Genomic DNA, 22,203 nt, shown 5'->3' on the forward strand with positions numbered 1-22,203 from the left:
ACTCATTGGGTTGCACAGAACACATAAACAAAAGGACGTGAAGCCAGGCGTGGTGAATCAAGCCTTTACTCTCAGCACTTCGAGTCAGAGGCAGGCAAATCTACGCTTCCTGCCAGTTTGTTTATACAGTGAGCTCCAGGCCAGCCAGGGCTGCATGAGACTTTCTCAAAAACAGTAAGACATGAAGACAGAAGAGAGTCTGGTCAGAAAGAGGAGGGGGACGAGGTTGGGAACAGAGGGTGAATTGATCACTGTACATTGTATCCATGTCTGAAAATGCATTGTGAAACCCACTGGTATATCTAATACATGTTGATAAATGAGGGAGAGGTAGATGAATAGTGTGATGTTTCCATCCAGTCGAATGAGAAATCACCTGAAAACAGAATGAAGTACTAATACAGGCTGCAATGTGCATGGACCTTGGAACTGTTAGCCAAAGCCCTAGGTGTGCAATAAATATGCTATTAATTCTGCTTGTGTGGCGTATCTAGAACATGCAAATCCACAGAGACAGAAGGGCCCACTTGTAATAACAATGCTTTTGAACTGTGTTGAGGTAGTTATTGCACATCATTATAAATGCAGTAAACACCACCACTGAATTTTACCTCATAAATTTTGACTTCACTTTAAAAGATTTAAAAAAATAATATAAGCAGGTAAAAAGGTGGTCATACTCTGGATATGCTTTGAGAACATTGCTGTTGGATTTGCTCTGTTTATGGCTCTTTCGTATTCAACTAGTTCTTAAATTATTTTGATATTTCTTTGTGTATCTTTTTATTATAATCCTTCCTCTGGTTTTCAGCATTCACCATACTAGTTCATACCTTTCTCATGCCATCTGCTGCCTCCCTCTTAATGGACCGAACAAAGGATTCCTCACGTGGGACTAGCTTAAGAAGCTTTAGTGAGAATTGCCCAGCTTCAGGTCCACGGACTGGTCTGACTGCAGGTCATCTTGTTACTCCTGTGACAGCTGGCCAGGGCGAGCTTCCCCTCACTCACGCAGGCTCCTTTGGCCATTTGTGCTGGTTGCCTTTCTTTTTCCCATTGTGCTTCTGCCATTTTAAAAGACATTCTGTATACCACACATTGTTCATAGAATCAGGGGTTGGGTTTGGTTTGGTTTGGTTTGGTTTATTTGTTTGAGAGAGGGTCTCACTATGTAGCTCTTGCTGTCCTGGAACTCACTGAAGACCAGGCTGACCCTACCAGCCTCTGAGTGCTGGCTTCAAACTTTGAGATCCCCCTGCCTCTGCTCCCAAGTGCTGGGACTAAAGGTGTTCTTCACTACACCCAGCTCTTGAACCATAGACTGAAACAGTCACTCAGTCACGCTTGTAAATACAGAGTATACCACTTCCTTTAGTTTATCTTTAGGGATAATTGTGTTTGTGTGTGTGTGTGTGTGTGTGTGTGTGTGTGTGTGTGTGTGTGTATGCTCATGTGTGCACACGCACAGGTGTCCTTAGAATCCAGTAGTGGGTGTCATATTCCCTAGTAGCTGGACTTTGGTGAGCTGCCTGAAATTGGTTCTGGGAATCAAATTTGTTGTCTCTGCTGTAAGTGCTCTTAACTGCTAAGCTCTCTCTCCAGCTTTTCTCAATTAGTCTTATAGGAATTACTTTAACCAATAGTCCGGTTAGTAAGTAACCTTATGGGATGATGTCTACCTGGTTCTTTGCCATATCTCTTTGCTGTGGAATATTGATTGATAGATAGTAACAAGAAACATTTCGAAGTTCTGATATAAAGACTTTGTCTAGAACAAAGAGGAGGCCCCGGGGAGAGGAGAAGTATGTAAGCTAATGCTGGGCTCTACATCTCATTCAGCGCCTCCTGCTGCTTCCGAAGACATAGACAAACACCGAAGGAGGTTCAACATGAGAATGCTGGTCCCTGGAAGGCCTGTCAAAGATGCTACCCCACCCCCAGTGCCTGCAGAAAGACCATCTTACAAGGAAAAATTTATTCCGCCAGAACTTAGTATGTGGGATTACTTCGTTGCAAAGGTGAGGGTGTGGTGCATGCAGGCTTAGATATGTCTGTTCAGTTGACTTTAAGTGTCACGTCCAAATGATGGAACAACTTCTGACTCAGTCACCTCAGCTTAGATATTTAATCTTTCAAATCCAGAAACTGAATACTCCTAGAAATTTAGCAGTTATCAAATGATAATAGATAAGAGAAATTAAAATCCTCTGAGACTTGGGTATAAACTAGTAGTCAGCTTATTAATATATGAACAGCCTCATCATTTTGAAGTGATGGAGATTCTTGTATTCTGTGGCCTTTTCTTGTTGATAATCAGCAGTTACCTTGGTCATCATGGATTTACAAGAGGATTACCCAGGCTGTGGTGAGGTGCCATGATAGCTCTGTCACTCCATAGCAGAGAAGGTTTGATGACAGCATACTCGTGGTGATTCCTACCCTGATGCCCTTTCTCATACTGTACTGGTGCATGCATCTATGATACTTGCTCTTTTACCCTGTGTAGGAGAGTCCATTGCTTGCTATTGTATTTCTTCTTTCATGTGAGCTAATGCTGCAGTCCTTGCTGTACATAAGACTCATATCTTGGTATTCTTGTTTTGCTTTTTGGTTTTTTTGAGACAGGCTCACACTATGTAGCCCGGGATGTCTTGGAAATCACTGTGTAGAGCAGGCTATCTTTGAATTCAGATCTGCCTGCCTCTGCCTTTTGAGGCAGAGGACCCATTGCATGTATCACCACACCCCATTCTTCTCAGCGTTATTGAGGCACTAAACCTACTCTCTTTGTAGACTATGCTGTTCTTTGATATGTAAAATTTTTGGTTATTTAGTGATCTGCAATGGTGATATCAGCATTACAAACTTTGTGAGAAATGCAGACTCTGGAGTCCCATCTTTCTAATTAAAGATTTCTCCTTGACATTTGGAAAATCCATTACATCACTAATGTAAATGCTGACAACATAAAGATTTGTAAATGGTAATATGCCAACTTATTTCCATCTTAAATGTTTTCTCATGACTAATATGAAGTAAAAAAATTAAGAATGCAAAAATATATTAAGAAAAAAATAAACCAGGAAAAGTGGCACACTGAAAAAGTAGAGGCAGGAACGTTATAAATTTGAGACTAGCTTGTGTTAAGAAGAATGGGATTATCATTTAAAATGTGTGTGTGTGTGTGTGTGTGCATGATTATTACCTGTAGTTTTATGTTTTACTTTTAAAATTAACATTGTAAGGCAAACAATTTCTATAACTTTAAAAACATATAGCTAGCTGGGTGTCTGGTACATACCTTTAATACCAGCACCCCACAGGCAGAGGTAGGCAGCTAGCTGCCTGTGAGTTTGAGGCTAGCCTGGTCTTTTACATAGGTAGTTCTAGGAATGCATAGTGAAACCCACTCTCAAAAAACAAAACAAAACATATAGTTATCATTACAATTTCTCTGTTATAGAAAACTTCAAACATATACAAGAGGAAGAATAATTTCTAAATTTTTATCTCCCGTCTAGTTTCAAAAATTGTCAGCTCCATGGATGATGATTTTCATTTTACCTTTATTTACTTTTGAGGGGTCAGAAGCAAATGTAGACCTCATAAAATTCCATTCCTAAGTAATTAGTGTTTTGGAGGCAGGGTCTTGCGGTAGCCTTGTGTAGACTGGCTTTGAACTTCCTTGGCCCTCCTGCTCCTCATAAATGCCCATCTATCCACTCACATGCATGTACCCATACTAAATAAATTCATGAAAACACTTAAAGTATTGTAAGGCTAGATTTGGTGGCACACAGCTGTAATCCTACACTGGTACTAGGATATAGGCACAGAGGGTACATGTTTGAGGTCAGTCTGTGCTGTCCTTAAAAAACAAACAACATAAGAGCAGTCTCTCACCCAGCTTTTTAAAAAGTAAACAAATTATGTGTTTAGATGTTTTGTTTGCGTGTATGCCTGTGTACCACACCAGTGTAGTGTAGTGTCCAAAGAAGCATAAAAGGGTGTTAGATGTACTGGAAATGGCATCGCAGGTAGTTGTGAGACACCATGTGGAGCCAGAGTCCTCTGAAAGAGCAGCTTGTACTCTTAACCACTGGGCCAATGGCTTTTCCTTTCTATGTTAAATGTTTCTATATAGTTAAGTTTGCAAGTTAGGATCTAAACTAAGATTCATACATCTCAATTAGCTGCTATATCTTAGTCTCTGTCTGGGGGAAGTTGGGGAGGGTCTAGCTGAGTGGGACAGAGAATATGGCACCTGGGGCATGTCTTCAGTGATACTTCTAAGGGTTGCCAAAAGTGCCCCCCCCCCCCCCCCCGCTTTTTTAAAAATAGCTACCAGGTATAGGGAGGAAAGGAAGTCCTTGACTGGTGCCTTGATAGAGGTGTGATGGAGAAATAAGACAGAGGAATCAGAGAATCAGAGAGAAGTGATGACGTTGGAGCCCTTCAAACAGAGGGAATGAGTCCATCCTTCCAGGAGCAGGCATAAGTTAATAGAGTAGCGAACATTATAAGACCTGTGCAGAAGCCAGGAGGATACAGAACAAAGGACATCTTACAGTGTCTGCATTAAGGCCCATTGGAGACCTTTCATAAGCTCACAGGAGAATCTATTTTTGGGCTCTTGCTTGTGCTCTCCCCTGTCACCTTTTGCCCCTGCCCTCCCTTCCCTCCTCTCCTTTTTCTTCCCCTCCCTGCCCTCTCCTCCCCTCCCCTCCTTTCCCTCCCCTCCCCTCTCCTCCTTTCCCCTTCCCTTCCCCTCCCCTCCCTCCTCTGCCCTCCCCTCTCCTCCCCTGCCCTTCCCTCTTCTCTCCTCCCCTGCCCTCCCTCTGTGACTGAAGTAGACCACACAAATTTTACTTGCAGACCTTTGATAGCCACTGGAATGGCTGCAGTTACAGTATGAAATCTCAATCAGACCACTTCTACAGCCCTGGAGTAGTCACCTTTTCTGCCCTCAGAGAAACTGCCTTGGGACCCTTCATGGTTTCCCACATTCTATTAGAACTTACTTTGAGCGAGCAACTGCATGTTAGGGAAGCATGGTTATCAGGGCCCCTCTCGGGCTTCTTAGTCTGTTTATGAATAGACTCAACAGGAAGGTGGACGACAATTTTGGTAGAGCTTATAGAAGAAAAACTCCAGGACAAAGTATAGCTCTTGCTAGCTGTGTGTACAAGGGAGATAGAGAAGACCAAGAGAGAGACATTGAGGTAAACATGGAGGACAGCCATGTGGCTGCTTGTCTGCCACAGGGAGGCAGGAGCTTCAGAGAGCGAATTAGGAAGCCCAGAATACAAGAAAAAGCCCACTTGGGCTCTGGCCTATGTGTAGAGGAGACATGGGAAAGACAAAACAGGTAAAAGCATAACACCTTACTCTTCCTTAGGTTTTACTTCTCTGGTTTGTGTAGAACATGGTGAGGGGCAGACTTCAGCTTCCTTTACACAGTTCTTGTATTGAATCTAAGACAACTTTCCCCTGTAATTTTGGCTTTTGTAAATCTAGAACCTGCAAAAGAAAGCTTTGCTCAGATTGACACAGTTTACTATATTCCATTTTAAATCAGAATAAAACTGTATGTTTATTAATTTAGTGATGTTTAAAACATGTTTTAAACATGTGCTGTATAAAGTCTATAATACATTATCAAATTTCATATTTATGCCAATGGCTTTGTCTTCTATTGCAGCCGTTTCTTCCTTTGTCTGATAGTGGTGTCATATATGATTCTGATGAAAGTGTTCACAGTGATGATGAAGAAGAAGATGCCTTTTTTTCAGATACACAAATACAAGAGCATCAAGATCCTAACTCTTACAGGTAAATGAGCCCCTGTCCTCTTTTGACTTTCTTTTTCAGAAAAAACATAGTATTAGTTAGAACTCTCTGTGGTTGGGTGAGGAAACGCACATCTTTAGTTCCAGCAGAGATAGGCAGGGAATGCCTGGTGCATTGTAGGCCAGCTGGGTCTACAAAGCAAACAAACAACCCAAAAATTAAAAATTAAAAATAGAGACAGTGTTTCACTATGTACTCCTGGCTGGCCTAGAACTCGTTGTATATGCCAGGCTGGCATCAGACGCTACCTGCCTTTGCCTCCCAGGTGCAGCTATGAAAGGTGTTTGCTACCATGCTGGCTCTCAGGTTGTTTGTTTGTTTTAATATTACCATGAATCTATATAAAACCTTGTATATTTTCAAGTTAGGAATGTTTTACCTTTCAGGTAAGTTTCTAGAATAGCTTCCATGAAAATTATAAACTAAAAGTTTATTGAAGAAAAAAATGTAACTTATGCTTTTGGAACTTAACATATCAATAAATGATATGCTATTTAGTTAGATTCTGTGTGACAGTATGAGAAATGTTTGACTACTAAGTAAATTTTATATATTCTAAATGTGATATGTCATTAAAGTTTCCTTCCCCTCCCCTCCCTTTTTTTAAGACAGGGTCTCTATACATAGCCTTGGCTGTCCTGGAACTCTTTATGTAAACCAAGGTGTCTTTGAACTCAGATTCATCTGTCTCTGTCTCCTAAGCACACTGGGACTAAAGGTGTGACCCATCATGCCTGGTCTAAAGTTTTATTTCTCAAATGATTCACTTTTGTGTAATAAAAGTCAGAGACAGCTTTTCTGAGCTGGGCCACACAGTTGATAGGAAACACATTTTCCTGTGATTCTTTTCTAGGCTGATAAATGTGTTTTTGTTCTTTGTTTTGTTTTTTTTTCTTTTCCCAAATAGCTGGGCTCTTCTGCATTTGACAATGGTTAAGCTGGCACTTCACAATATCAAGAATTTTTTTCCTATTGCTGGGCTGGAATTCTCTGGTGAGTTTGGAATTTGAAAGTCGGTGTTGTTAAATGTAATAAATTGCTATCAAGTTAATGTTCAAAATCTATGTTGAAGGCCATTTAATATTTTTAAAATGCTACAGTAGCTATTTTGCCAAGTCTTCTCTATTGCATGCTGCAGTCTGGTTTGAATTTGATAAAGCGCTACAGACTTGCCCAGCAGACTGACAGAGTGAGAATCCAGAACAGGAAAGCTGTATACTTTTCTCTGCTTGTTTTAGTGCCTTCAATTTTGTTGAAAGTATTAAGACTTAAGATTAAGAGTATTCTCCTGGGCCGGAGAGATGGCTCAGTGATTAAGACTACTCTTCCAGAGGACCTGAGTTCATTTCCCACCAACCATCTGTAATGGCACCCAGTGCCCTTTTCCAGTGTGCCTGAAGAGAGCCATTCACATACATTAAATAAATCTTTTTTTTTTAAAGAATATTCTCCCAAGACTGAGATGTCTATTTTTAGAAGTCTGGCCCTAAGAGTTTATTTAGACTCTGCAGGCATGTAGTGACTTGACTTTCTTACCCTCTAGAGCTCCCTGTGACATCACCACTAGGAATCGCTGTTATTAAAAACCTGGAGAACTGGGAACAGATTCTGCAAGAGAAAATGGATCACTTTGAAGGTCCACCACCTAACTATGTCAACACATACCCAACTGACCTCTCAGTGGGAGCTGGGCCAGCTATTCTCCGAAATAAAGCAATGTTAGAGCCTGAAAATACTCCATTCAAGTAAGATGCTTCTTAGAATCCTGATGATAGTATAGCTTGGTTAACTCTTCTAGGAAACAGTTTGACAAAGCATGCCAGTAGCCTTCAGACTTGTCTTACATTTATAATTAAGGAAATTAAAAATTACATTTATAATAGGGAAATAGTCCTTTATTTTTTCTGTGTTTCTTACTCTTGGGGGAGATTTAATAGCAGTGTACATATGCAATCATTGTTACTGTTTTTTGTGGCTACGTTAATAAAGAAAAAATGAAGGTTTTATCGTTGCTTTGATGCACTGCTGCCTAAAGGCTGATGCTCAGCCCTTTGATGAGCAGCACACTTTCAAAAACATGTCAAAACTTTCAAAAACGCATGTCCACCGAATGCATTAGGGTAAAGAATCAAAGATAAATCTACACATAGCAAATAAAAACATCAAAATAATTTTTATGGGTCAGTATGTGATATATTGACATACACAATGTATAATGTTGAAAGCATCTGGCTATTTGCTTTGTTTTGGAGGAACCACCCATGTTTAGGAGTAGTGTTCGCGCTAGCTTGAAGACCCACACTTCGAGCCTTAAGTAACTGGAAATACTGTCATTTACTTTATACTTACCACATGTGCTTCTATACTGTCTGGGAAGCCTAAAGAGTAATTTTAGAAAGAAAATAATTCATTTAGTGTCATTGGAAAATTGATTACTAGGACAAGCAGTTATTTTTCAGGAGAACTAGAATTAAGAGTGAAATAAATGATAAGGTTTGTTGCATTTACAGCTGTGTTATTTGGATGAATTTGGATCATTTAAAGCAAGTGTCTGCAGATGCTGTGTTTACTGTGAGTTGATTGGTTTGTCAACATTCATTTGATAGGTCCCGGGATTCGTCTGCACTTCCAGTCAAACGACTCTGGCATTTCCTTGTCAAACAGGAAGTTCTTCAAGAGACATTTATTAGATACATTTTCACTAAGAAGAGGAAGCAGAGTGAGGTATTGTTTCTGTTGTAAATTTTCTTCAGTCTCTTTTTTTCTTAACATATCTCATTTCTATTATTTGATTTATTGTGAAATTTATTTTTGGATAGGACTTCTCTTTTATTTTTTACACATCTGAGTAGTAGCCAAAGCTTATTAAGCTGTGGAGAGCTTTTATGAAACCTCATATTTCTATTTCATAGCAATGAAACAGTGTAAGTTCCATGGTAAATCACATGTTCAAGTAACAGTTGGTAATTCCCTTAAATAACTGCTGTTGGACAGTCACCTATAATAACTTTGCAGTAAATGCAGGAACTTAACATATAAATGGCTGCACTCTGTGATATGATCCTCTAAATAATGTAATTTAACTTACAACATAGCCCTTTAAGCATGTAATTCACTTTTAATTTGTAAATGAACAGATTTTGTTTTGTTTTCTGGCTTTTTTTCTTTGCTTTTAATTGAAGAGGGCTTCTGATCCCCTGGAAGCAAAAGTAAGGTGGCTCACAACCTTCCGACCGACCTGGTGCTGAGAAGTGAACTTGGTCTTCTGCAACAGCAGTACAGGTTTTAACTGCTGAGCCAGCCCTCTGACACCAATGAACAGCTGACTCAACAACAATAGGGTGATGGTGGCACACGCCTCTAATCCCAGCACTTGGGAGGCGGAGGCAGGTAGATTTCTGAGTTTGAGGCTAGCCTGATCTACAGAGTGAGTTCCAGGACAGCCAGGGCTATACAGAGAAACCCTGTCTTGAAAAAAAAAAAAAAAACAAAAAAAACCCCAAACAAACAAAAAAACAATAGGTTGTTACAATTAAATAGGTTTAATAATAGAAGCCATTATTAGCATTGCATGCTTGAGTCAAGAAGACTCAGGGCTTCAGGTGGATCTGGCAAGGGGTCTCTTCCCTAGAAGTCGTTTTATTCAGCACTTCAGTGCCTTCAGTGAGGCAGTGGGCAGACTGTAGAGCATGCAGAACAGTATTGGACAATTAAAGGTTTGGCAAGCACAGTCTGAGAGGAGAAATGAATTGTGTCTCACTTAGAAAGGTGAAATGGAGAGGAACTGCCTGAGGCATCATCCCAACGCCAAGAGAGTGTAGAGCCTTTTCCCGTGCCTAGGGCAGCAGCCACAGCCCTCATTCTTGATCAGGGTTGCCTGTGCACAAGGATGGTACCTATGGCCAGTCCTTAAGAACAGCTTCGTGTTTTATCTCTGTGTTTAAGGATAGGAAGAAAGAGATGTAGCAAATCCTTGAGTCCTGATGAGCCTCTAATGGTGTTGAAATTACTGAGACTGTATTAGTTGGGGACCTCAGAAGTACACTGCTTGCTTCTGGCTATAGCATTCCCAGTGGTGACTAATGCTGATTCTATACAGTGTGGGAATTTAAGAAATGGCTGTAAAATGAAAGATGATTGTTCAATTATGAGTACTCACAAAAGCCAAATCTTTGAAGGGCTACATTTCCTAAATGTTCTTTAAATCATTAAACTTAGCAGTTTATAAAAACTGTCTTTTTTAAAAATATATTTATTTACTTATTTATTTACACTCCATATTTTATTCCCCCCCACACCATTCACACACTGATTGTTCCACACACTGACTGTTCTACATCCCATATGTCCTCCCCAGTCCCTGTCTCCAAGTAGATGCCCTCACCCCCCACCCTCCCTGACCTCCAACCTCCCTGGGGCCTCCAGTCCCATGAGAATTAGGTGCATCATCTCTGAATGAGCACAGACCCGGCAGTCCTCTACTGTATGTGTATGCTGGGGGCCTCATACCAGCTGGTGAATGCTGCCTGTTTGGTGGTCCAGTATGGGGAGGTCCCAAGGCCTGACACTATTACTGAGGCTATAGAGCGCCCACAAAAAGGGACTGGGCAAGACTGCACTCCAGAAGACTCAACAAGGAGCTGAAAGAGTCAGAAGTAGATATTTGTACCCAACCAATGGACAGAGGCATTGACCCCTGTTGTTGAACTAGGGAAGGCTGATAGAAGCTGAGAAGGGCGACCCTGTAGGAGGACCAGCAGTCCCAGTTAATCTGGATCCCCGCAATCTCTACAAACTGTGTCTTAATTCATGGTACAGTTTGTAGCATACAGCTCCTTAGTCGCCCGTCACATCCTGCAGGGTCTGTCAGCAGGCCAGGCTGTGGGTCCAGTAGGGCCTTCTGAAGACCACAGTGGGGCAGAGGTGGGGCAGAAACTTCCTAGCTTGCTGTAGGACTAGGATATAACTTGGAGTTGAGATAAGAGAAGTTTTGTCAGTTTCCCTTTGACTTTTGTATATTGAATGAAGTGACCAACTCTCTTCTCTAGTATTGTGTAGTCTCCATCTGTGCCGCTCTACAGAATATCACCACTCACATGTGACTGAGCACTAAAATGTGGCCCATATGATTGAACTTCCAATTTTATTTAATTTTGAGTAGCTACATGGTTAATGGGTATTGTATCAAGAAGTACAGATCTGTTGAAATGTTTTAAAAGAATTTTAGAAAATATTTAAAGCAAGATAAAAACTAATCATTAGTCTTAGAAATAAAATCTTTAACAGTTGTGCTTTATCTTTGTAGGTTTTGGGGTAGGGTTTTGTTTATCAGCAAATTTGTTAAATTGATTAGTAAAATCCCTAATGCACACACACACACACACACACACACACACACACACACACAGAGAGAGAGAGAGAGAGAAGAGAGAGAGAGAGAGAGAGAGAGAGAGAGAGAGAGAGAGAGAGAGAGTGTGTGTGAGAGAGAGAGAGAATAAATAGAAAAAACCCACCAAAAAACCTTAGAGAGAGCTCAGCAGTCAGGAGTACTTGCTGCTCTTTCTGAGGACCTCACTTTCATTCGTAGCTCCTGTGTCTGGCAGTTCACAGCTCTACCTCCAGCTCCAAGGGTTCCAACACCCTTTCTAGCCTCCATGGTCACCCTCATACATGTGGTATATACACACTAAAAAACACACACATACACACACATACATACATACATACATATGTACATAACATACCAGGGGATCTGACATCCTTTCTAGTCTTCATGGTCATTCTCACACATGTGGTATATACACACTGAAAGACACATCCATCCATACATTCCTCTATTCATCCATGCATGTATACATACACACACACACACATACATACACACATACACACTCACACACATTCACACACACATCCAAGTAAAAATTTAAAGAACTAAAAGACAAAAACTGACATGTTGGCTAATCCATGACTTGAAATTCTTGACATACTATAAAAAGATAGCTTTCCTCATCAAATAAGTTAAAGAAAAATAGTCTACAGAGCAAGCTTTTGTCAAATTGTTAAATGTATCAAACAAGCTGGTTGACTTAGCAAGCCAATTCTTCAGTGATTGACTTTCACGGAGTCTGCTGTTCTCAGAGTAGAACAGCTCACATGTTTTCCTGGGTGCTTCATTGTCAGTTGCTACAGCCCCACTGTGGTCTTTAAAGGAGGGTCAGATTATTTGAATGGACTGTTAGGCTAAAATTGTCACATCAGGAACACTGGGGAGAAGTTTCAGGTTTGGATCATGCTTCTATGGTTAATGCAGTAGAGGAGTAATATTTCTCATTGTACCTTGCCTGGGACTTGTCAACCAGGGAGCTTTGTTCCTGTGCCTTGTGCTCTCATTTACAAGGAGAGTGATCTGCTTATATGATTACTCAGATCCCCTTATAAGTAAGAGTCCAACAGTGATCAGGGATGAGCTGTTGAGACCAAGTAGAAATAGAACAAAAAGTAGTATGCTTTTAGCATTTGTGAAGCTGTAGGGTCAATCCTCAAGACTCTTTAAAAAAAAAAATGGAGGTGGACGGGAACTGATAGCATGATTAGAAATGGCTCAGGCAGTAAAGTACTTGCTGTGCGCGTCTGAGGACAGGGATCAGATCGCCAGCACCCACAAAGAAGTCCAAGTGCAGCAGCACATTGGTATCCTAGAACCTGCATGCCAGCGACAGACAGATGTGGAAAGCTTGCTGACCTCTGAACAATGAGATGAGACAGTATTCAGTGAGAGACCCTATTTCAAAGAAATAAGATGGAGAGCCATTGAGAAAGACACTGAGGATTCAATCCTGGCTTCCATAGGACCTCCCCCCCCATGTGCACATATATCAATATGTACATTATATAAAACAAAATTAAAAGAAGTAGGTCTTATTTTAGAGATTATAGATTTAAGAACTTTAAGTTACATAAGTGGTTTACTAATAGTAAATTTTAATTGTGAAATAGCTTTTATGTTTTCATGTGTATTTGATAACTTTAGTTAGGCTGGTTTTGCTTTGTTGATCTGATACTGTTTTATCCAATTTAACTTTTTAAAGTCAGTTTTATCATCTTTGTATGATGACCATTCTAGTTTGAAGTTTTTCATTCTCTTTATTATTTCATTTTATGCATGTGTTTTGTGTTTGTGGCGGTGTGGTGTAATAGTCTGTAGAAGAGCGTGCAGAGCAGGTCAAACACAACTCCGCAGCAGAAGATTGCCACAGCAAGGTAGCCTCCTGGGCCTCTCTGGAGCGCCCTCTTCAGAGTTCTTGGAGCTAACCCCTCATCTCTAATGCTAACCACATGCTGCCCAGCTGATTAAGAGACCTTGCTCTCAGACCACCTTAACCAGAGGAGAGGACATGCCCTGTGTCTGCTCTGCTCTGCTCAGCTAGGAGTTCTTCCTGTTCTCATCTCCACTTCTGTCTTATTTTCTAGACTGTCTTTAAGCACAGCTGGTCTTTCTCCTCAACTCTTCTCTCTTGCTTCCCATTTACCCCGATGCTCAGGATACCTCACTTGTTTATTTTCCATTCCTTTCTCCCTGATCTCTCTGGATTTTCCCTGTTTCCAATTTCCCAACCTTTAAAGTGTTTCACAACATATCTCTCCTTTGACCTCCTTGACTTTGACTTTGTTCTTCACTGGGTCTCTTAACACAGACACACACACACACACACACACACACACACACACTCATTCATACACAAACTCACTCACACATACCTTCTTTTACAGAATATGTGCACATTTTAGAAGAGCTAAAGTAAATTTATAAATTGTGAAAACATTTTAATCCTTACCATGCAATCACGCTGGGACTCTTCATAATTGGGGTGTTTGATTACAGAGCTTCAGAGCATGGAAGCAGATTTCTAAAACTAATTCCCACCACACCAAAGTTTCTCCACTCTTTCTGCTGCTGCTACAGTTTCTCCTTACCCAGCTGTCATCCTGTGGGATGTTTGTCTGTGGAGAGTCATGTAGCACCAACTAACCCTCAGCCATGTTTTGTAGGTCGAAGCTGATCTGGGCTATCCAGGAGGGAAGGCAAAGGTCATTCATAAGGAATCTGACATGATCATGGCATTTTCTATTAATAAGGTAAACATTGTAGTTATTATAAGCAATGCTTTGCTTTTTAGTGAAATTGTCCAAATCATTGTTCTGCCTTTGCTTCATAGGCAAACTGTAATGAAATTGTTTTGGCTTCAACACATGATGTTCAAGAACTCGATGTCACTTCTCTACTGGCTTGTCAATCATATATATGGATTGGAGAAGAATATGACAGAGAGTCGAAAAGGTATGGCTCATGAGGGTAATTATAAATGCCATTGTCAGCTGGGTGGTTGTGGCACATGCCTTTGATCCCAGTCCTTTGGGAGGCAGATGAGGGGGTCTCTGAGTTGGATACCTGCCTAGTCTGCAGAGCTAGTTCAGGATAGCCAGGGCTACTCAAAGGAATCCTGTTTTGAAAAACATAAAATATAAACAAACTAACTAAATAAAAATAAATGCCATTGTCTGTAGTAAATACCTGCTAAGTTGTTGAGATGATAAAGATATGCAAGAAATAAAAATAGTTGAGTTAGTCGCCAATAAAAGTCTCCACTTATACTAAATGTATAAATTACTCATAATTTTCTCATTAAACTTTCACAGTATTTAAACCAGAATAATCTCTGACAAGAGGTCTGAGGTTTAAAACTACAGCTTTGACACTTAAAACGGGAGTCATATAGTAGTAACTTCACTGATGTGGGTGATGCAGGTAGACAGACAGTATGCATACATTTACAGACTAGTATATGGATTGGTTACACTAATCCTCCAATGATAAAACACATATTTTTACAGCTAAAAATGTCAGCAACTTTAGTTTTCATTGAGGAGTTACACAGCACTTTTTTTTTTTTCTTTTCCAGCTGCTGTTCTCCAGGCAGGAATTAAATGTTACAGGGCTGCCCCCAGGGCTGCTTTCCGTGCTCAGTTCTCTTTTGCTAGTCTGTAACCAGGCTTCAGTCAGAGTTTAGAGTGGACGGCGCCATCTAATACAGTCCATAGCTCCATCATCAGCTTACGTTCACATGTTTATGTGATGAAAATTAATGTTTTAAGATTTTTTTCTCTTAACTGGCTTTGGCCTTTTGAGACAGAGCTTTTGAGACATTGCTACCCTTCAGCCTGCCACGCACCTGAGCGTGAACTCCTCGTCCCTCCCTCTCACCTTCCAAGGACGGAGACTGCAGGCTTTGTGCCACCATGCCTGCTCTTAAGAAAGCTTTAAATTGGTTAGGGTTCTAGCTTAATGACCCTGTTTAGGATGCAAGAGTCCTGGGCTCAGTTGCATCTACGGGGAGGGCATGGTGGCTCATGCCTGTGATCCTAAGAGAGGCAGATAGAGGAGGCTGTCAGGTTCAAGGCCAGCGTGAGTGCCATAGCTTGGCCTTATCTTTAAACAAGCAGACAGAGGACCAGAGAGCGCTCGGTGGGCACGTGCTGCTGCATAGGCGGAGGCCCTGCACTGGGCCCCAGCACCCACCCCTCTAAACCCAAGAGCTCCACCAGCACTGCACAACAGCACGCCTCTCAGGGGCATCTAGCCTTCCCACCCGCCTGGAAAGAATATGCTGGAGAGCAATTGGGGAAGCCACCTGACTTCACCTTCAGCCCTCATGAGGAGGCTATAGCTGAAAGTACAGGTGTCACACATACACAGAAATAAAAACCAAGCAAGTAAATTAATGTAAAATAATTTGATAGATGGGTACCTGTATTTAAAAAATCACTTAATATTTATGTTTACTCGAATCTATGCTTTTTAAGTTCTTATATATTAATTATGTATAACGGGGTTTCATCATGATATCCTAATATATATATATATATTATCATATTAACTGCTAGCCTCTTTACCATTCCTACTCCTAATTGATACCTTTTCCTCTCCTCAGCTAGCTCCTTTCGTGTTGTTCATGCATGTGTGTGTGTGTGTGTGTGTGTGTGGTTGTTCATGCATGTGTATGTGTGCGTGTGCGTGTGCGTGTGTGTGTGTGTGTGTGTGGTTGTTCATGCATGTATATATGTGCATGTGTGTGTGTGTGGTTGTTCATGCATGTGTATGTGTGTGTGCGTGTATATGCGTGTGTATGTGCATGTGTGTGTGTGTGTGTGTGTGTGTGTGTGTGTGTGAGAATGGATTTCATTGTGGTTGTTTATAGAGCCATTGGCACATCGCCAATGCTGTGCCATTGAAGAAACTAGCCCTCTCTTTCCTAGCAACCATTGGCTGTATATAAATACTCAAGGAGGGTTAAAAACTTTAAAGTAATCATTAGTTCTAATTTTGTAGCAATAAAGCTGCTCACATAATAATAGACTGAATTTGTATTTTGTTTAATGGGAAAAAAGTGTTAAAAGTGGCTAGATTTAGATTTGTGCCTGTTTTTTATTCAATGAATATTTATTTTTTCTACTTTTAAAATAATATTTTAACTGCCAAAGAACAAATTATTTGAAAAAAGCAAACCCTTCCTAAATCTGCATCTATAGAAAAAGAAGCTACCATTAAAAAAGGAATCTTTTATGGTTGTATGATACCTGTGTAGTTGGATTTTTGTTGCAAGAGAATAAACTTTGAGAGTGTCATGCAACTGTCCTCTGCAGCTCTGATGACATTGATTACCGCGGCTCCACCACAACCCTGTATCAGCCTGGTGCAGCCTCCCAGTCCTCAAGCCAGGCGCACCCACCTCCGTCCCTGCCATGGCTAGGCAGTGGGCAGACCAGCACTGGAGCTACCGTGGTATGTCTTTCCTTTCCAGATGTGTATGGTTTTTGAGCATGGGCTCCTCAAGAAATGTGTTGAAGTTGCTTGACATAGAAATTATCCTAAAAATGAGAATAGCTGCCACAGGTGGGCGTGGCTATTACTATCCTCCAGAGGAACAGCTGAGTCCCAGTGGTAAAGCAAAGTCAGAGAAGAGTGCAAGTCTATTTAAAGTTTGAGCATTGCCTCAGATTACCAAATGTTAATTCTTCCAGTTAAAGGAGTCCTATTCCTTCATATTCTGAAAATCACCAGGATACCATCCTGGGCTACCTATTCCCCTCTCCTACCCCCAAAATCAACCTGATGGTTTCAGGGAGGGGGGTAGTTGGAAAAGAGTTCCTTTGTCACTAGCTGAAGCTGTTTGTAATGTCATCACAGGGCAGGGCTGTACCAGGAAGTGATGGCTTCTGTTTGCAGAAGTGTAGATTAAGCCTGCAGAATCCTCAGCAGACTTGTCTCCGCTAAAGCGTCCTGTGAGGAGGAGTGCCACAGGGATGCTCAGGTGCTCTTCCTTCCTACCCCTTCTCAATGCACAAAGTAAACTTAGTTTTCCTCCCTTTAAAGCTCATGAAAAGGAATCTACATAATGTTAAGAGAATGACATCACACCCCGTCCATCAGTACTGTAAGTATTTTGTTTGTCATCCAAGAGTTTGAAGTCTTTGGAAGAATGAGAATTATTGAAACTCTTCCATTTCTTACCGCCCCCCTTCTGTGTCTAGATCTCACAGGTGCCCAGGATGGCAGTGTCCGAATGTTTGAATGGACACGACCTCAGCAACTTGTCTGTTTCCGTCAAGCTGGCAATGCAAGGGTTACTAGATTATATTTTAATTCACAAGGCAACAAGGTTTGTTTCTGGGACTTAGTCCTGAATGCATCCAAAAATAACTGGATCCTGAGTATATAATATTTATTAAAACTATATCAAAAAATTTAATGACCCTGGGTTTAAACTGGCTGTTTGTTGAATTCTGTTTATGTAACCTCTTTTCTTACAGTAGAAATACAAATCGGAAAAACTTAGTGCAGTTTAACCAGTTATTTAGCATTTTGTGAAGGAAAACTACCTCTGCCCCAAGTGCTGCTGCTGTCTGCCAGCAGCTGTAGTCTTATTAACACCCAGTTTTCCCTTCCCTCGGGTGTGTGTGTGTGTGTGTGTGTGTGTGTGTGTGTGTGTGTGTGTGTCTGCACCCTTAGAATGTGGCAGGGAAGGCAGGTGCTTGGCCTTTGGGAAGCACAGGGAAGAGCTGAGGAGGAGTTCGTGAAGTGGGTCTGAGCAAGCCTCTGCCATAGTTACTTTACCTTTGGCAAGAATTCTAAAAGCCTGTGTTTGATGTTCATGCCCTTCTTACAGTGTGGTGTTGCAGACGGAGAGGGTTTTCTGAGTATCTGGCAAGTTAATCAAACTGCATCGAATCCTAAGCCTTACATGGTAAGTGCCACTTCCATTTCCAGATGAATGCAGAGAACATATTGTTGGTAAGTGTCTGCCATTAACAGTGGATCTCAGTAGTCATTCTGTTGGAAAATCACAGTTCTACCTAACATGAACCACCCATCTGTATCCTCAATTTAGACTTATAACCAAAACAACAAACAACTTTCGCTTTTTACCTTAAAGGTCAGCTGTGGGTGTTTTCCTGTGTGGTCCAACTCAGAATACCTTTTAACGATACTTTTGTCCATTTTGGAAACAATTCTTTTTTAAATAATTTTTTTTATTTTATGAGATCTAAATTCATAGTTGTAGAATTTTATTAAGTACATAATTAAAATTCAAACAGGTTCTGAGTACTAATTTTTTTCAGAAATTTTTTTTTCCCAAATGGTGATCTAGCCCTGAGAGTTCTTTCCCGCACCTACCCACATCGTATTAATATGTGATGACACACACTGCTGTCCTGTGTGGGTCTTAACATTTTTTCCTTTGTTATATTGGTGTTTCCCTTATTTATGCTTTGCCTGCATGTGTGTATGTGCACCCCCAGAGGGAGGCAGAGGGCATTAGATCCCTTGGGACTGAAATTAGAGATGAGTGCGTACCTCCATGTGGGTGTGCAGAAGAACGTTGCGTGTGCAGGTTAACTTCTGAGCTCTCTCCAGGCTCGGGTGGAATTTTTGGCATTGTATAAATAAATGGAGATTCAGAAAACTCTGAACCTTCTGAGTCCAGATAGATTACCCAAGATATCTACCCAGACAGACTGCCTTTAAACTGTCCTTTCTAGAGTATATAGATTTTAAAAACATTTTAGATCTTTTTCTTTTTCTTTTTTTCCTTCTTTTTTGGTTTTTGGTTTTTCAAGACACCGCTCCTTTGTAGCCCTGGCTGTCCTGGAACCTGCCTGCCTCTGCCTTCCAAGTGCTGGGATTAAAGGCATGCGCCACCACTGCCCAGCTTAAAAGTCTTTTTCATACGATGTATTTTGATCACGTTTTCCTCTCTCCCCCAATTCCTCCATTCCATATGAGAAATACAAATACTACTTTGAGATTAGTGCACTGCAGACTGCCATAATGTCTTATAAGAAATGCAAGTGATCTTGAGTAGATGCTTTGCCTCCTCATGCAGAATAAACTCCTGCCTTTCCTTAGATACCCTGGTGTCGTCCTTAGGGCTCTTACTTTGAAATTTCTGTTCTCACCACCTAATGTAAGGAATACTTAGTTTCCCACCTGCTTAGGGCAGGTGCAGGCTTGTGGGCTTTGTGCAGGACCACTTTTAACAGCACCTTTGTGGTTAGCAGAGCATGGTGAGCACAAGGAGCAGAGCTGACCAAGGTGGAAGTCTGTGTTTAGACTTCAGTGTTAGCTTAAGGACAGTCTAAGGGGGCAGGCAGGTTAGAGTTTTCTTCCTTGGGTTATTGTTGTTCATTATAATTTATACTATTATAGAAAGTCTGTCAAGTTAGTCAAAGTTGCCAGCACTAAAATAACTTATTCTAATCAAAGGTCTTTAGTCAGTTCATGTAGTAGTTTGAGGTGAGGTTTGACCTTCAAATCTTAGGTTCAAATGATCTTCCTGCTCCAGTGTTCCACGTAACTGATAATACAGACACTCACCTTTATGTCTGCTACTTCCTATGCTATCGTGTCCTGTTTTTTTTTTCCTTATAATCCAAACAATAAAAAAATGTTTTTTGGTTTTCATTTTGTTTGTTTGTTTCAAGACAATGTTTCTCTGTCTATCCTTTCTTGGCTGTCTCAGAACTTGCTCTGTTGACCAGCCTGGCCTCAAACTTACAGAGATCTCTCTGACTCTATCTCTTGAGTACTAGTGTTAAAGATGTGCAGTAGCTACCATGCCTGTTAAAAGAATATAATCTTTAATTCAATGTATCTTATCAGCCTTTTCTAAGTGTTAAATTCTTGGATATTATCATAGCAATGTGTAAATATGTATATCCTCTTGCTATCACTTTTTACTTTAGACTAAATCTTTATGGTAAATTTTGAAACTTCTAAGCTCTTAATTAAGAGACTTATGTTTAATCTGCTTTTTCTTTATTCCCTCATACATTGCATCCTGACCAGAGTTTCCCTCCTCTCCTCTCCGTTGCCCCACCCCTTTTCTTTTAGTATTTTCTAGCTCTAAGGAGTATAGGCTTTGACAAGGCAGCTGGGAGGGCAGAAGGATGCTGGGATAGTGAGATTGCTGGGGAGTTTGGATGGTGCACAGCCTACCTCGACTTCTCCCCGTCTGCTTGGTTTCTGCAGATTCTCAGCTCCAGACTAGTCTTTAGTAGAACAGAGAGCCTTTGCCCCAGTAGGAAATGGGGTACTGGAGATAGAGTAGGCAAAGGCCAAGAAAGTTGGAGAGAGTGGTGGTGGGAAGTCTACCTGCATCTCTCCCTGTCTGCATGGTCTCTGGTAGAGCAGGGAGTCTCTGCCCCAGTTGGAGGCTGGGAGGGGTGCTGAGAGAGACGAGTCTGGGGATAGACTGGGAGGGGTGCTGAGAGAGAGGGGAGGCTGGGAGGTGGGCAACCCACTGGGATGTTTCCCAGTCAGAGTGGTTGGTCTCTGATCTGTAGGTCTGTTTTTCTATTTTATTGAATTCTTAAGGACACATGTTTCGCTATGTTTATAATAGCCAGAAGCTTAAAAGAACCCAAATGTCCTTCAACAGAAGAATGGATATAGAAACTGTGGTACATTTACACCATTTACACTCAGCCATTAAAAACAATGAATTCATGAAATTCGTAGGCAAATGGATGGAACTAGAAAGGGTCATCCTGAGTGAGGTAACCCAATCACAAAAGAATACACATGGTATGCACTCACTGATAAGTGGATATTAGCCTAAAAGCTCCTAATACCCAAGATGCAATTCACAGACCACATGAAGCTCAAGAATAAGGAAGACCAAAGTGTGGGTGCTTCAGTCCTTCTTAGGGGAACAAAATACGGGAGCAAATATGGAGACAAAGTGTAGAGCAAAGACTGAAGGAAAGGGCATCCAGAGATCATCCTATACACAGTCTGCAAACCCCAACAGTATCATGGATGCCAAGAATGCTTGCTGAAAGGAGCTGATGTAGCTGTCTCCTAAGAGGCCCTGCCAGAGCCTTACAAATACAGAGGCTGATGCTTGCAGCCAACCATTGGACTGAATGCAGGGTCCCCAATGGAGGAGTTTAAGAAAGGACTAAAGGAGCTGAAGGGGTTTGCAACCTCATAGGAAGAATAACAATATCAACTCCCCCCCCCCCCCCCGCAGAGCTCCCAAGGACTAAGCCACCAAACAAAGGAGGACACATGGCTCTAGCTGCATATGTAGCAGAGGATGGTCTTGTGAGGCCTACTTCTTCTTGTAGAAGTAGGGGAAGGGGGGATGGGATAGAGGGTTTCCGGGAGGGGGAAACTGGGAAAGGGGATTGCATGTGAAATGTAAATAAAGGAAATAATCCCATAAAAAATGAAAAAAAAAAGAATTCTTAAATAGCTTAAGACCTTCTGATATGAAAGATCATTTTAAACTATTTTACCTGAGAATTGGGAACATGATTAGAAACCTAATGCTTCCTCCAGTAAGGAAAAATTATCAGTAAGGTCAAATTGTTACAACTTTTAATACTTTTTAGGTTCAAACAATTAGTACTAGCCTTTAAAAAAATTGGCAGAACTAGAAATAGAGAGAGACAATCACAACTAATTCATACTGACTTGTTTGTTCTTTGTGTACATTAACATTCTTGAAAGTGTTGTGTCTTTATCTTCTCCTTAAAAAGGAGGAGAAGTTGGCAGTGTGGCCTCTGGGTGTACAGTGGCCTGCAGGTTCTGAGCAAGAGAGGCAGGCTGTTTAGTCTGGAGGAGGCTGGGGCATGAGCCCCAGGAGTATGCACTCTTCCCCATCCATATGGAGTTGAAAACCCGCTCTTGTTAGGTGTGGTAGTGCAGCACTTGGGGAGTTGAGATGAGTTTAAAGCAGCCTTAGATAGATAATGAGATCTTATACCAAAAACAACAAAAATAAAAAT

General features: G+C 41.1%; 1 protein-coding gene across 1 annotated transcript in view; it reads left to right on the top strand.

Moving 5' to 3' along the window:
- Window positions 1-22,203, top strand: part of Dmxl2 (Dmx like 2) — a 137,920-nt gene that overhangs the window by 110,851 nt on the left and 4,866 nt on the right. Inside the window, exons 29-40 of the mRNA XM_052188322.1 lie at window positions 1,840-2,018; window positions 5,702-5,832; window positions 6,758-6,843; window positions 7,394-7,595; window positions 8,457-8,574; window positions 13,051-13,113; window positions 13,903-13,989; window positions 14,070-14,191; window positions 16,555-16,693; window positions 17,285-17,345; window positions 17,443-17,570; window positions 18,078-18,155. Of these exons, the coding sequence (XP_052044282.1) occupies window positions 1,840-2,018; window positions 5,702-5,832; window positions 6,758-6,843; window positions 7,394-7,595; window positions 8,457-8,574; window positions 13,051-13,113; window positions 13,903-13,989; window positions 14,070-14,191; window positions 16,555-16,693; window positions 17,285-17,345; window positions 17,443-17,570; window positions 18,078-18,155 (1,394 nt within the window). The remainder of the gene's footprint in view (window positions 1-1,839; window positions 2,019-5,701; window positions 5,833-6,757; window positions 6,844-7,393; window positions 7,596-8,456; window positions 8,575-13,050; window positions 13,114-13,902; window positions 13,990-14,069; window positions 14,192-16,554; window positions 16,694-17,284; window positions 17,346-17,442; window positions 17,571-18,077; window positions 18,156-22,203) is intronic.

Source organism: Apodemus sylvaticus, chromosome 7 (assembly GCF_947179515.1).
Source record: "Apodemus sylvaticus chromosome 7, mApoSyl1.1, whole genome shotgun sequence".
Classification (NCBI taxonomy): Eukaryota; Metazoa; Chordata; class Mammalia; order Rodentia; family Muridae; genus Apodemus; species Apodemus sylvaticus.